We start from the raw sequence: 16,447 nt of genomic DNA on the forward strand, positions 1-16,447 counted from the left end.
CAAAGGGGCCGGGGGTCGACAACAGGAAGGGGAAGAAGAAGGCCAAGTCCGTCTCCGTCAAGAACCAGATCCGATCAACTGAGAGGATGCTGCTTCGCAAGGTATAATTTCATCTGTTTTTTCTACTGATTGGAAGGGATTAGGGTTTTTGATTTGGTCAAACTTACGATTTTCTCGGGTTTAGTTCTGTTCTTTGTTGTTTTTTTACATGAGCAAAGATCAAATGATGTTGCAGGAGCTGTTTGAATAGTAATTGAGCTGAATCAAGATTTTACTACGATAGAGATATCACGAAGTTAAAGCATTGGACATAAAACCCTCACTGTGTCAGTGAAAAAGAATGAAATTATTGAAGGCGAAGCATTGCTTTGTACATATCTCGGTTACTATGTTTATTTTACTTCGATATTTCCTTTTATTGAATTTGAGGTGACACGTGAGTTATATATTTTTCGGATTTTGTGGAGGATAGGAGAAAAATGCCCATTTTGATTAGCGAAAAGTGCATAATATTTGGAGATAAGACAAGGGCGTGACCCGACTTCTAGAGGGTGTGGATGGCTTTTTGAGAGGAAGATCAAAAGTACTTCTTTGAAAAAGGAAAGCCTGGAAGCTCCAATACAAGAAAGAAGGTTTGATCTGGGGCTAGGGAGATAGAACAACTCACCACCAAATCCCTTATAAACCCGCAATTGACTCCCCATTTAGTCAGTATGAGACTATGGACCCTAACATACAGAATAGTTGCGCACTTGTCTAGTCCTGGTTGAACTCTGCAATCCCATCCCTTTGCTATTGGCTACGCTAGTTCCAGGCAAACACTGTAATATTGGCATCACCACTCGCAACGCTTGATTGCAACCGGGAAGATGGGCTTGACTTTGATATATTTTGTATAAGAGACATAGGAGAACTCACTGATACAAACTTGTTTTCGAGTGAGGGTACCCAAATATCTTACAAACCAACACTTGATTTCTCGTACTGTGAATGTAGGACTAAATGGGCCCTAACATAGTTCCATATTAAGATCGGACGAAATTGTCCTTTAGCAACTACACTAAGCTACCACTGAATTCAACATTGCACTTAAGTCCCCTTCCATTTCAGTGAAACTTTAGAATTATAAAAGAAGCATCAGATAATCAGAATCTAGTTAATGGAAACACTGGGATTTGTATTTATTTTACTTTAATACGCATTTCTTGTTTTCTTGAATTGTTGAAACTTTTGGTGATATGGAAACTAATTTACTATTTAAAATTTGTGGAGATTAGGAGAAGAGATGCTCATGTGGAATAGGCATTGGAAGGACTGCAAGGTGATAGGAAGGAGTCTAGAAGATTTAGAGATGCGACAGAGGTGATGCGGGCCATTTTTTAGCAGATATGGAGAGATTGTGAACTTATGATTTTGAATGGCTTTGGGGGGAAGAATATAATATTCTTTTGAAAAGGAATGGAGAGAAGTTCCATTTAAGGAAGAAGGTTTGATCTGGTCTGTGGGAGGATGAGAATTTTTGAGGTCGAAGCAGGTTCATGTATTGAAGCATAGTAGTTCCTTGAAACAGATTTAGGGTTGAAAGAAGTGTGGAAAATGGAAGTTGGTAAATAAACAGAATTATGTGCAATATTATGGAGATTAAACTGTTAAAATGAAACAAAATGTCTAATTCCATGAAGAAGAAGGCATACACTAGTGGCACCATGATATGTTTTAAGGCTAAAAGTCCAAAAGAGGCCATACGTCAGTTATACGTTGTTGATTAGTTGCCTTGAGAGGAAAGTTCATGTTAGTATGCTATATTGCTTTTATCAACTTCATACAGGTTTCTTTTATGTGTTTGACGGTCGGGATGTGGCAGGGTTACTTTACCCTCGTGTACAGCTTTCCATTTAATGTTGGTCAGTAAGGGAAGACTAGAAGGAATTGCCAGTACATATATTAGCTATTAGAACTAGGCTTAGACTTACCAAACGTTATTCAAATTAATCCAAACTTACATCAACAGAAAGACAAATGAGTCTAGTTTTAGGAACAGAAAGAATTTCATGCATGCATGATATATATTGAGATTTATGCTCTTTACAATGGACATAACCCAGGCAAACTATTTCAGACACATGCATTGAGTTCAACCATAGTTTCAAACTAGTAAATGACTTTAGAATTAAACAAACAAGGTCTCAAATGAAAGTCACGGAAGTATAGTTTTTAGAATAGAAAGAATATCTGTATTTGGATGTATAGAAAGAAAGTTTTGATCTTTTTACTAGGAGAGTATCATGCTGGAATTTCTGTACGAATAGTTATGTTACATAAACCTACATGCAATCCATATTTACATTAATTCAAAGTAAGATGATCAATACTTGATCACATTAGGCTTAAAAACTAGTAAATATCATATTTTTTATACTCACAAATATAAAGATCATATTTTTATAACAACTCATTGATATGCAAGGGCCAATCCTTGCTTTAATGTAACATGCAAATGGTAAATCCTCACATGCAAGACCAAAAATCAAATTAAATCTTATAATTTTAGTCTTATATCCCTAATGACAACATTAAGAAGAGAATTATAAGAAATTATACCTAGGTTTGAGACTTGCTCCACTTCCTCCTCAAAAATCCTCAAACTACTCTTTCTCCTCTCCTTCAATCTTTAGAGCTTGAGAGATGAAATTTATGGAATCTATATATATATTTTTAAACAAGAGGAGAGGTGCTGGGGTTTGGTCGGCTAGAGGAGAGGGAATGATGTTTGGAGATTTTTTTTAGAATGACAAAAGAAGAGGTGGAGTGCACTTATATATAAAGGTTTTTTGCCCTGAAGATATGGAGACACTATCTATATGGCGTATCATGTGATATTTATACAGATCACAAGAGCCTAAAGTATATATTTACTCAGAAGGAGATTAACATGAGGCAAAGAAGATGGTTGGAATTGCTAATAGATTTTGATGTAAATATCATTTACCATCCAGGTAAAGCTAATATAGTAGCAGATGCACTCAGTCGAAAAAATCATATTGCATTAGCTTGTTTGCTAACTAAACAAGCTGAGTTAAGTAAGGAGCTAGAGAGAATGAAGATTAAAATTAGAAAATATTCTTCCGAAATAAAGATTTATCAGATAAGCCTACAACCAAACCAACTCTATTGGATCAAATCAAGGAGCGGCAGAAGGAAGACAAAAAGCTATGTGAGATAAGGAAGAAGGTGGAATAATGAAAATTATAGGATTTAAATTGGTTTTTGGTCTTGCATGTGAGGATTTACCATTTACATGTTACATTGAAGCAAGAATTGGCCCTTGCATGTCAATGAGTTGTTATAAAAATATGATCTTTATATTTGTGAGCATAAAAAATATGATATTTACTGGTTTTTAAGCCTAATGTGATCAAGTATTGATCATCTTACTTTGAATTAGTGTAAACATGAGTTGCATGTAGGTTTATGTAACATAACTATTCGTACAAAAATTCCAGCATGATACTCTCCTAGTAAAGAGATCATAATTTTCTTTCTATACATCCAAATGCCAATATTCTTTCTATTCTAGAAACTATACTTCCGTGACTTTCATTTGAGACATTGTTTGTTTAATTCTAAGGCATTTACTAGTTTGAAACTATGGTTGAACTTAGTGCATGTGTCTGAAATAGTTTGCCTGAGTTATGTCTATTGTAAAGAGCATAAATCTCAATATATACCATGCATGCATAAAATTCTTTTTGTTCCTAAAACTAGACTCATTTGTCTTTCTGTTGATGTAAGTTTTAATTAATTTGAATAACGTTTGGTAAGTCTAATAAACTTAGTTCTAATAGCTAATATATGTACTGACAATTCCAGTCTGCTCCCCTCCCCTTGTGTTGTTTTGCATGTAACATGCATTATAAAAATAAAAATTTGATGAAACTCATGGGACTTGGAATCTAATCCAACATATTACTTATATACCAAATAGGAGCTCATTTGCGTAGTGTTAATTACCCCAAATGAATTATTCATTCAAAATAGCAATCTCTGTTTTTCTGTTGCAATATTAATAGGTGTAGTTTGCTGAGAGCATAACTCTTACTATACACCACACATTGATGCAAAAATTTTATATTCTGAAATTAGACTCATAATAGAGTCATTTGGAACTAGTTTCATGCATTTTGGACATCAATTGTTATATCATCCATTCACCTAAATCTGCTGCATGTACACTACTTGTGTTGATGTGCATATTAGAGATATTGAATGTAATCATCTAGAGTGTAACTTATACCATGATATAAGTTTTAAGTTAGAATATTAAAAAAGAGGAAACTAACGATTTATGAGATTTATCACAAATCTCTCCTACTAATAATAGTAGCAGATGGTAGAAACATATAGCAATTTGTTAATGCAATGACATACATATGCATGTTTATTCAATTTTTTAACCTGGGGTTCATATTCTAGGACATCTGCAAAGTTCCATCTTTCATGCCTTGAGGCTGTTTATCTAGTGATGTGTTAATTATCTTGCCACTAAAAATTGGAAGTACAGTGCCATTCAATAGCTAAATTTTGATGTGTGGGCATCTTTTGTGTGGTTTAGACACATGCATTTTTTGTAAAATTATTTCTAACTTACCCTTTTTCATAAAACATTGAAGAATCTTCCTCCTGAGGTCAGGGAGGCTCAGGAAAAGAAACTTGATGAACTGAAGAAACATCAGGAGCTTCAATTTCGTTTGGCTACAGAACGCAAAATACATTTGAGGGATAAAAAGATCAAATTTTTTGGTAAGCCTTTATAGATATATGCATAAATAAGTTAGCACTTTATGTAATGCATAACATTTGTGATTTTGCTCTCGATATAACTCTTTTATATTGAACTGGACATGTTATGAATTAGAGAGACGTAAGGTTGAGAGGATGATAAGACGTTTGGAGAAACAACGTGCATCAGCTACTGATCATGCATCCGAGGAAACAATTTCTAATCAGCTTTCCAGATTAAAAGAAGATCTTGAATATGTTCGGGTAAGTTATACGTGTTCAAATTATTAACGCAATGACATAGACTATAAAATAAACTTCTTATGAATCATGAAAACAGAAAATAATTGTTGAATGATTCATTGATTTGGTGATTTACTTTTGTAAGTTTGCAGATAGGTTACTACTAACTGTTATTAATTTGCCAAACTGACAGAGTTGCATATATTTTCTCTATTATATAAATATCTGTCTTAGATGTTCTTATGCCGAACTCTGAGCACTTGATGTTTGCATGATACACATATCAATATCAGATTGATAACTGATTCTGCTTTTTTAATGCAGTTCTTCCCCAAAACTGAGAAATATGTCTCTTTGTTTGTTGGAGGAGAAAACCCTACTATCACTAACAAGAGAAACAAATTGCGTGAACAAATTAAGGCTAACCTCGTGGCTGCTGCTGCCAGTGGAAAAGATCTAGAAGGTGCTTGTTCTTTCCACCTTTAAACACTAAAAACTATGCCAACTTCTTTCCATCTATTACCGTCTCTGATTTTCTAAACTACCTGTATATGTACATATTATGTCAGGATGCCTTTCATTTGTCCTATAAACTCTCTCTCTTCCTGTTGGATTAACAGAAACAGCAAGTGATGATGATGCACTGGATATGAGTGATGATGATTTCTTCTTGAATGGAAGCTCAAGTGATGACGCAGAGGCAGATGATGAATGGACAGATAAAAGTGCAAGGTAGGGTATCTTCCTTTTGCGTACCATCACTTGATTTTTTCCCCCGTTAGAATCTGTTATTTGCTTGTAAGCTCATCATACTGAACAGGAATGCTATATGAGGTTATATATTGTTGGACTGTTGACAGATGCAATAAAACTTACGCAAGCATTTGATGGAAACACATTATCAGATTCCTTGAGAAAGAAAATACTCCTCTCTCTTTGAAACTTTTGTGAAATTAATATCTCACAGCTCGGCCTTTTCTTACTTGACATTAACCATCTAGCTGGTGAGTTTGAAATCTATATTAGAATAGGTCTTAAATCATTTCTCTGTTCCTAACCTTACAATATGGCAGAAGAGTGAACGTTTTCGTTTGGTGTTACACTGTTACTTTGTATCATTAAGCAATTGAACATGCACATGCCAAAAATTTAATTTTATACTTGGAATAGTTTGTTCCTCCCATTAAAAGGGTTATGCTAGGGTTCGTTGTTGCTATCCTATAAAAAGGTAGCAGTTACGGAAGGAGAAAACAAAGTGACACTTGGTTCATGTAGTAAACGAGATGGGATCATACTCTGGACCGCAAATTGCTCGAACCTTTTTTTGATTTGAGTTCAGATCTATATTGCTTTTGTAGCATCGTCTTTTTCTCTTTCTCTCTCTTCCTTTTTTGTAATCCCAAATTGCAAATTATTAATGGCTTATGGAGTTCTCAAGGGATCCTTCATGTTTAGATTTATTGAGATCTTTTCTGTGTCAGAAATCACTACGAGATTTTATTGCGCCATAAATATATATATTAGTGAATGACATGGTTTTCATAAATTTGCTCTACCTTCAATTCTAAGGTGTAGAAAGTAATCAGAAGTCATAAATGTCATTCTATGTCCGGACTCCAGATCATTGTGCATGCATATTCCTGCAATCATACATGTACTCCCTGCAACCATTGATTCAGGATGAATTCCACTAGATAACTGACAAATGATGGACTGCTGGTCATACGGCAGTAATCGAAGCATTGTTATGCATTTATTGACAAGCTTCATGTATGTATGTATGCAACAATATCAATTTTCCTGATGCGCGCACACAGACATGAACATGTACATCTTTGTCTGTTGCTATTAACTGGATAATAAATTCTACAAGTTGAAGTTTTGAACTTTGAACTTTAGTATTGTAGAAAATCTAGCTCTAGTGTTGAAAAATTTGTTGATATATTTGAGTTAGATACAAAAGTGGCTTCCAAGGAACAATAATCTGGGATTCTCTTTCCTACATAGGTTGCCACTCTAATGTAAGCCTCTACATTCTTCTACCAGTCTTAAGTTATCAATTCATCCGATATGTTTCAAACTTGAATTCCATATAAAAAGGTCTATTTATTTTGATTATATCATTATGATTTGGGAAAGTTCATAATCTAGCATGGGCTTTAGTTTCACAGTAACAAAGGGTCATTGCAGAAGATGTTATGATTATTAGACAATTGTAATTAAGTTGGCTCAGGCGGGAAGGGAATAAATGAAAGGAGATGCAAAGATGGAACGAAAAGAAGGGGAAGTAGATAAATAAAGAAACTACAGAAGGAAATTAGGGGTAAATCATGATTTTGGGAGGTGCCTGAAGTTGTTACAAAGTATATGGTGCATACTATATTTATCTCTTTATCCATTACCATATGGCTTTTATCTCGGAAGTGCAAATTAGTGCCCACATAGGATGATTATGGAGGGTAACCAACCATTGGCCTTTTTTCTGTACGTTGTGTTTGAAAGGCGAAAGGGAAGGTGAAAACAATGAGGTTCTATGCAGCCTGAGGCAACATGTCCTAAAAATAACAATTGCCTGAGTGAACCAATGCAATAAGTATTCAAAATAATAAAAATAATTATTATAATAATGATAATAAAACAAATAATATGCAATCAAACATAATCTCAATAAATGAAAAGGTATATAGATGGATCACAACAGGATGCTTGAAATCAGAAACTATGATAATTAACAAGACATAAATCATTTAAATAAAATAGTAACTGAGAAGTATTAAATACGAACTAGTTTTCCAGTAACTATTGACATCCGTAATTTAAGTGACAAAATTTGAACTTTTAATTTTCAAGATGTGACATGCCACCAAACCACACTACCTCAAAAATTAAACTAAAAAAATAACAAAGAAATAGACATGAAAGCAAATTTCAAAGTTAATGAAAACCAAATAAATTTACCTTGTCAATGGTGGTTGTTCGTAGTTGGTGATTGTTAGTGGCCACCAGTGCAAAGAGGCCTAGAGATTTCCACCAAAGGCCAATGAAGAAAGAAGGAGAGCAAATTAAAGAGTCATGATTGTTAATAAGTCCTAATCTGGCTTAATGTATTACCCTTTTTAAAAGGATATAACGTGGCTCATTGGAGTACACTTGAAGTAATAGCACATAAATTAAGTAAATTACTGTGTTAAATTGGGCTGAATAAGCCCTTCAAAGTTCAAAACAAAGGTGAGGCACAAAAGACACCTTCTCTTGCATACCTCAGATGAGCACCTGGGTGCTTTTGACACCTCAAGAACTGATCCGTTTAACCTCGGCACTTTGACATTATTGCCAAGTGCTGATGTACAAAATCGCATTTTCAATGAGCTCCTCTTTCAAAAACCTTGTATGCAAGTCTTCCTTTTAGAATCTCCATAAAATCAACTTAGGTGAAAATGAGAAGTAGTCCATGTTACCACAGTACGTTTGTACCTCAGAAAGAATGCTAGTATTGTGTTTCGATATAGATGAATCGTAGGATATGGCAATTGTTCGCAGTCCATACATGAGGATATGCTACATGTGCACATTTCTTCTATGTGTATTTTGACTAGTAAATATATGTATATATCATATACTGACAAAGCTTAATTTTAGCAACACAATGTATGAGCATAACTTTCATAATAAGGGGGCATAACATTCTTCATTTATACATATTTTGAAGGTGAATACTGGTTTATACATAAATGTTGGACATGCATGGACAGTCCTAGTATGTTGGACATACTAATTTTCATGGAGAAGTATTTTACATGTTACCATTTTAATGGTACCTTTGTTTTATCATGAAGAAATACTGTACTGTATTTTGATCTGATTTATTTAGTCTATACTTCAACTCAAATTTTTTATCAAACAGATTGGCTTAGCAATAAATTGAACTTTCTTGATGATGAGATTTCTTAATCCATGTTTTGTAGAGAACCAGCATCAAGTACTTCTGGCAAAGCAGCATCTGGCATGTCCAGCGATGAAAAGGATCAGGTTGCTTTTGCATGCTTCTTACTTTTGATGTTAATTATTTTCCTCAACAATTCTCATTGACATAGGTCTCATCGATTTATGCAGAGACAGATGTCCGCTCGAGTTCTCATGCCTCCACCACGGGCATTGCCATCAAGCAGAAATCGTTCTTTAGATAAAATTGAAGTTTCCACATCCAGCAACACATCAAACAGTAGAAGTGGCCCTTCCCACAGAAATCACGGCTCACTAAAGTCAAGGACAGACCATAATAGCAATTTGAGTTCAAACTCTGATGCTCATAAACCTCGTCGTAAGAGGAGGCCTAAGAAGAAAAAGCAGGTTCGGCTAAATCCTTTGTTTACTATTCTTTCCTTGTTTGCTGATCTATATTTGCTTCACAACAAAGAGTAACACCACAAGTTTATTGAGCTAATCATTTTCTTAATGTGTTTCCTGTTCTTTAAACTTAATCATAGTAAAAAATTGGTAGTACTTGATATTACCTAAATAGTCAAAGTGAAACTAATATTGATTTAGGTGCTATTATATGTTTTCAGAAAAATCTGTTAGGCAAAATACATTCCTGATTCCTTAACTGAAAACAAGGCCGGATTGTACTCAGTAGCCTTGCCTCAGGCGATCTCAACTATCCTGGAAACCCACGGACATCTCATTTTATCAGACCAATTCATATGTTTATTTTCATTCAGTTATTAATACTTTGGTGATGCTTGCTGTTTTTTCAGTCTGGACCTTAAAATCATCTTAGATAATAAATAAAAAATAGATTCTAGCATATCATCCAAGTAAATTGTTAGCTATCTTTTGGTGACACTAGCATCTTGATCCTTGTAGTCTGAATTGTTCTTCATCTCCATTTTATATTTATTGCATTTTGTCACAGATCACCTCCAAATCTTTTGTCAGAGATCAGTAATCCATGGTGGATGAGCCTACTTATATGGATGCCGTGATAAATTAGTAAATTACAATATGATCAGTACAGGAAGATTGATAAGTGTTGCTAGTACACATAAACGATGTGTTGGGATGCTCAGGGAACTTGTCTATTTTTTCAAATGCTTCTTCATTGATTATTATTGAAAGTAAACTCGATCTACCTAGTGAAACATGATATTATAACAGATAATGGTGATCCTCATTAAGTATATCCTAGGCAGGTCTCATGTGTATGAACACATCAACTCTATTCAGGCTTTATTTGTTAGGGGTTTAGGCTTGGCTTGCTAGGGATTTTGAGGAGGGAAGATGAGGGGAGGTGAGGTGTGATGCAATGAGGTGGAGGGATGTATATCCCTTTTACTTTTCATGTTTGGGGTTGAAGGTGGGCTGTGCGGGGGTGGATGCTTTTGTAGTTCACTTTCTCTGTCCTCTTGTACCCTTCCAGTTTGGGGAAATCTCTCTCTCTCTCTCTCTCTCTCTCTCTCTCTCTCTCTCTCTCTCTCTCTCCCTCTCTCTCACTCACTCTCTCTCTAGTTCATTTTTCATTGTCCCTCACCTCACCTCACCTCACCTCACCTCCTTTCAAATCATGCCTTAGTGATGTTATCCTCACCTTCTTCCAAACAATGCCCAATGAGTGTTATGTTGGGAAGTGACTTGATCTTTGAGAGGGGTGGTTTCAAAGAAGAGCTCGATCCTAATACGAAACATATTCTTGAGAGTTTCAATAATTTCATGCGTAGAAGGTTGATATTATTTAAGTTCATCAATCATACCTTTGAAGTAGCCATGATACTTATCTAAACATGTGCCTCTTTGTTCAAATAAAGGTATCCTCATATGCATCGAAGATTTGAAATGCATTTTGCTTTGCAAAGGAAATATCATAAAATGCCTCACATATATCCTTTGTAATGTCATGAAATATGAACTAGCAGAATTGACAACTTTTGTAATATTGCATAATAAGGTCATCGCCAAGTAATTACCTTGTTCTCATTCTTTAGCGGCTTTATCATCAACAAATACCAGTTAAACTATCATTGGAAGAAATTGTTTTGGCTTAATTAATAGATTTAGTTCCTATTGCACCCATGAAAATAAACACAAACTTCTATTTAGTTCTTTACATCTAGCTTTACAAGAATGATCTGAAGGCCCAAAAAATCACGGATATGTTTGGTCTCTGTTGCACCAATGAAAGTAAACACGAACTTCTATTTAGTTCTTTCCATCTAGCTTTACAGTAATGATGTGAAGGCCCAAAAATCACGGATGTGTTTGGTCTCTGTTGGGTTAAAATCAACCCTACCCGAGACTAGGAAAGAAAATAATATAATAGAGACCAATATTTATGTTGTTTGGCCTAAGCAGCCAAGGGGCAGTGCGACAAGAAACTTCCACTATTGAAGATAACAGTACAAAGTAAAGGAGACAGTTCTCTCACTCACACCCGAGTCAAAGCCTTCTACCAACTAACCCACTATATGTTTGATGATCCCAATCACTACCTAATACAATTATAGAATACCGACGATTGTAAAGGAAAACCAAGACTCTTGATGGCTTCTTATACCCCTCCCCTCCTTTTATAACGGTAGAATTAGGCACTTACACATTGTTTGGTACGTGGGAATCTAGTGAAGTGAGAATGGAATAAAGCAAGGAATAGAATAAATTAGTGTTGGGACGGAATGCTCATTTCCATTCTCACGCTTGAACGGAATTTAGAGAATGAAACAGAAATGGGCATATTTAGAAGTTATGCATTTTCTTAATTCCAACTTAAGTGGGAATGTTCATTGCTTATCATCTCATTAGGAATGCTCATTCCCACTAGGGAATGTAGGGGAAGTGGGAATGAGCATTCTAGCTTCCAAAAAAGGTTGTGTTTGGTATAAAGGAATGAGAAGTGAGAATTATCATTTCATTCCCACTCATTCCGGCGTATCAAATTAGGCCTTAGATTTCTTCACCTAATTAATTCTCCACTTTCAAATCAACTTTCAAATATTGTTATTCAATTATTAAGTTCAAGAAGACATTCAAGTCTTTTAATTTCTTTTGACTTCACCATACAATTCGAGTATCAAATAACCATCTTGATAGAACTTTCTTGTTGTTACCATGTTCTTGTAATTTAAACGAAGATCCCACATAGTAAACCGGAGTGACTGCACTTACACCCAAGTGCACCATAGCTCTCTGTCACGCGTAGTTGTGACTCCACTTCTGTAGCATGCCCAAAGTCCAAAGTGCTTTTTGCCACTAAAACTGAGCCGGATAGTTGGTCAATTCACTCGCTTATTTCGGCGCTCCTCTTGCAGCGCTTTCTCAAAACTAGACATGAACTCCATCTGTCTTATAACCCCAAGCTGGATGCAACCGTCTCCAAGTGTATAACTCGCTCATGCTTGCTTGCCGGCTCTATTAGCCCTTGCACGATCCTCCAGGCTACACACAACCAAGATATGATAATCTCGTTATTCACTTTTTAGACTAACTCCACGCATGCTACATGCTCCAACTTCCTGAACAAATGCGGGTACAGTCATCATTGTCTTCCAAACAAACACGCTTGATCACTCAACCTATCTCACGTAGACCACTGTGATCGCATCATGCTCCACATTGGTCAGAACTTCTGGATCATTTGGACATTGCACTCTACCTCAATCTTAATACCATCACCAAGGTTGCTGATAGCGGATCGCGTCGCGGCGAGGTACCGTTAAGGCTATATCGGGCTATTGCGTCGAAATCGCAGCAAATAGCGCACAGTCAAATAACGGTTAAATTTAAATATATTTAAATATCCTAAATAATAAGAAAATTCATAAAAAATCTAAAAATTCAATTAGTTGTAAATTTCTTGTATTATCAGTAAATAACAATTAGTAGGCTTGTTGTATGAATGAAACTATGAAGAAATTCAAGAAGTATAGCATCATAATATGTGTGATAGCGGGTTTAGCCGCTTTTAACCGCGAAAATCCGCTTTAAACCGCGAGAATCCGCTTTTAACCGTGAAAACCCACTTTTAACCCGCTAAAATCCGCTTTTACGCGCTATTCTAATGAATAGCGGATTTTCCCGCTTAAGCCAGACACGAAACCCCTACGCGTAACGCTGAAGGGCCGCGACCGCTATTCGCGCCGCTATAGCCCCGCTATTGGCCGCTATTTACAACACTGACCATCACTAACTTCAAAGAAACTCGATGATTTATACCCCAAGTCATACCATGTCTAGAATTAACTATCATCCATCAACCAAGAGATATAGACCATATCACATACAAACCATCAACACAGTTCATGAATCATTCAGCTGTCATGCCCATAAAGCTCGCTGGACCCTTTTTCTTTTCTTTTCCTTCTCATGAGAATGCGAGGAACTTGAGCCATTACTATAACGTTTGCTCGTAACCTGCTCTTACTGTCACCGTTGGACATCGTATGGACTTCACCGTTACTCGTACTTCCAGTGCTATCAAGGCGCAAGGCACAATGCGGGGCGCAAAGTCCTCTTACGTGCATCATGCACAAGGCACAAGGTGATGATCGCACCTCAATGAAGCGAGGCGCATACCACAAACAAAATTATTTGATAAATAAATCAAATTAAACAAGCGACATGCTTTTGACTTTTGGTAGGAAAAATATGTTAAGATAATAACCACCTATCAAATCACAAAATAACGTCTTATTTCATAATCTTAGCACTAGTTAAAAACTAAAAAGAGTGTTAATGTCAATTTAACTCTACCCTTCCATATATTCAGTAATTAATCACGTTAAAAAATATTAGAGAGCATTTGCTATGAAATCATGCATTCATAATCACTAACATTATTAATAACTGATATCATGATATATAGAATAATAGTTTGTGATTTCTTAATCAATGTTCTAATCCTCCTGATATAGAAGTAGTAAGAATAACTGAGAAAAAAGAGAAATTGAGAATAATATATGGGGAAAAGAAGAAAGAGTGAGGGAACAAAGGCAAAAGAGGCAGTAAGAGGAGGAATAAAATGTAGTAAAAATAATTGGAAAAATGGTAAGTAGTAGTGAGGTGCAAGGTGAAATGAGGCGCACCGCAGCGCAACGAGGCATCTGCCTTGCTTACGCGATGCGCCCTGCACCTCATGCAAGGCGCATTTCCGGCGCCCCAAAGCGCTCAGCTCCCGTGGCGATTGCCTCAATGCGCACGAGATAACACTGCCTGAGATAACTGAGCACAGTTCGTTTCCTATCTGGCTCTGCACGTTCAGGAGCATCGCCTCCCTCAATGACCTTAAGACAAGGCACATTTAAACCCAAAACTTTTAGGAGATTATACTAGTACTATATTGGAGCTTCAAGTGATAGGAAAACTGTGAAACACGAAAATACAATTATATTTCAAACTAGACGGTTCATGGCAATAAAACATAGAATCTCCTTAAACACATGAGAGTACTGCTTTATAGCTAGGAACATTATGCATTATGAGTAGCCTTAGATTGAAGAGGCAATTTAACGGTATGATAAAACTTGAAGAACTAGGGGGCTGGATCCATGTATTAGCCACGTGCCACATGCCCAACCTGGAATTTGAGGAAGTTACTATTACTATATGTAGCTTAAATTACCACACATCCTAAATTAAATACCCATTACACCCAGTAATTAAGGAGAATGCCCAACCTAAAATCTCGTTTTCATTGTATATCACCAAAAACTTCTCCCTTAGCATTAAAGCTCAACTATTGAATTATAAAAACTTTTTCACGGTAATCAATCCCTAATCAAAACTAAATTAAAAGAATCTTCATTCTAATTGAATTAAACCATGAAGTCTATGTTAGGGTCGACTCCTCTCTCCCTAAAAGGATTTTTTGGCTAAGAAATTTGAGAGGGGGAAAATACTATAAACCATAATTCATAGTTTTTATCCCCTATACAATCTCCATTATTAACCTCCACTATCTCTCTTTGAATAACTGCACAGATTTTGCTCTACACTTCTAATGACACTTTTGATAAGTAATTGTTGTTTTACTTTATTTAAGGTTTGTTAATATTTCTGGCATATTTTAGTTGCAAATTGTCATCTTGCTCTTATGAAATTTTAAGACATGAAATTTTCACTAGTTTACTTAACTACTTATCTATAAATATTTGATGAATTGATGTTTCTACAAGTTTTATTCACGACCATATGTAATTTAATTCATTTGGTAACAGCAAGTTAGAAGTGAATATTAGATGTAATCGTTTGAATAATTGAATGTAAAATTTTTTCTTTATATATTTTCTTTTTGTCTTAGAAAAAACTCCGCTCGTTTTATGAAAATGATCGATATTTTTCATTTTGAAAAATCATGTTTGAGAATTTTGTGCCCAAGCTGAATGAAAATCCTGTCTCCATCTCTGAAGCATTAGACATGTTAAATGTGGATCGATAAGTTGCTTCCATTCCTCTTCTAACATTTAGAATGATTAACCTTCCATTGCATTTCAACATCAATTTCAGATTCCATACTTTATACTCTAGATTGGAAAGAAACTCGATAACTGAGGAAGGCAGCACAAGCTTTAGACGAAGTTGCAGATGGGGATTTTTTTCCATCTATCTTTTCACTTGCTTAAAGTAATTTTCTGTATCGATTCTTTTCTCAATGGGTAGTGAGACTGATGCATGCTTCTGAACATTCCAAGCTACATCATTTTTTTGGTATATTCGAGATTCAATAAAGTGAATTTTGTGATGCTTTTAGTTCTTAGCATGTTATTTCTTTTAACTCAATCTTTTATGTATGCATTTATGGTATACTTCTAAATTATTTGCAGCTGCTTTGTTATTTCTTCCTTTTTTTTTGACATTCATCTTCTCAGGCATGAACCGAGGATAATGTCGGATCTAAATGGCGCTGATGCTATATGTTCTTTCCTCGCTTCTTTTCCAAAAAGCAGCGAAAGGGGCATGCTCGATGATCACAGTATCTACACAGTATCATTCGTTTGTGTGCGAGGTGCACTCTCTTTTATTCCATCTGAATCGGTGACCATAGTTTTTTCGGTTTCAACTTGTAGCCCCACTTTTTTTATGTATCTGATACTCATGGATGAGACTTGTGTAACGTTATCTCTACAATGCTCTGCACCTGTCTATTATTATGTCATGCAGGTTTCTTTGCTGGTAATTTACTTATTCCGGTTCATATAAAATAATTAATGAGTAAGACGGTGAAAAATATAAATGGTATGATATGGTTTTGAATAGAAATGGGCAGTATAGGTAGTAATTGTTGTGATTTTTCTTTTAGGATAAAGCAAAAATGGAAAAGCTAGACTTTATTTTGAAGCGAGTAAAGCTTGTTCTTAGGAAGTTAGGCTCTCCCTACAACAGATCTCAGATATTAGGCAGTGAAAAAAAGTGATTCTTCCTAGTTATTAGAAGCAAA

The 16,447-nt window shown here is 35.5% G+C and overlaps 1 protein-coding gene across 1 annotated transcript in view; it reads left to right on the forward strand.

Moving 5' to 3' along the window:
- Window positions 1-16,194, forward strand: part of LOC109846348 (rRNA-processing protein EFG1-like) — a 16,853-nt gene extending 659 nt beyond the window's left edge. Inside the window, exons 2-9 of the mRNA XM_020415573.1 lie at window positions 6-101; window positions 4,671-4,800; window positions 4,916-5,043; window positions 5,347-5,485; window positions 5,643-5,754; window positions 8,988-9,051; window positions 9,136-9,372; window positions 15,879-16,194. Coding sequence (XP_020271162.1) covers window positions 6-101; window positions 4,671-4,800; window positions 4,916-5,043; window positions 5,347-5,485; window positions 5,643-5,754; window positions 8,988-9,051; window positions 9,136-9,372; window positions 15,879-15,884 — 912 coding nt within the window. The 3' untranslated portion in view covers window positions 15,885-16,194. The remainder of the gene's footprint in view (window positions 1-5; window positions 102-4,670; window positions 4,801-4,915; window positions 5,044-5,346; window positions 5,486-5,642; window positions 5,755-8,987; window positions 9,052-9,135; window positions 9,373-15,878) is intronic.

Source organism: Asparagus officinalis, chromosome 6 (genome assembly GCF_001876935.1).
Source record: "Asparagus officinalis chromosome 6, Aspof.V1, whole genome shotgun sequence".
NCBI lineage: Eukaryota > Viridiplantae > Streptophyta > Magnoliopsida > Asparagales > Asparagaceae > Asparagus > Asparagus officinalis.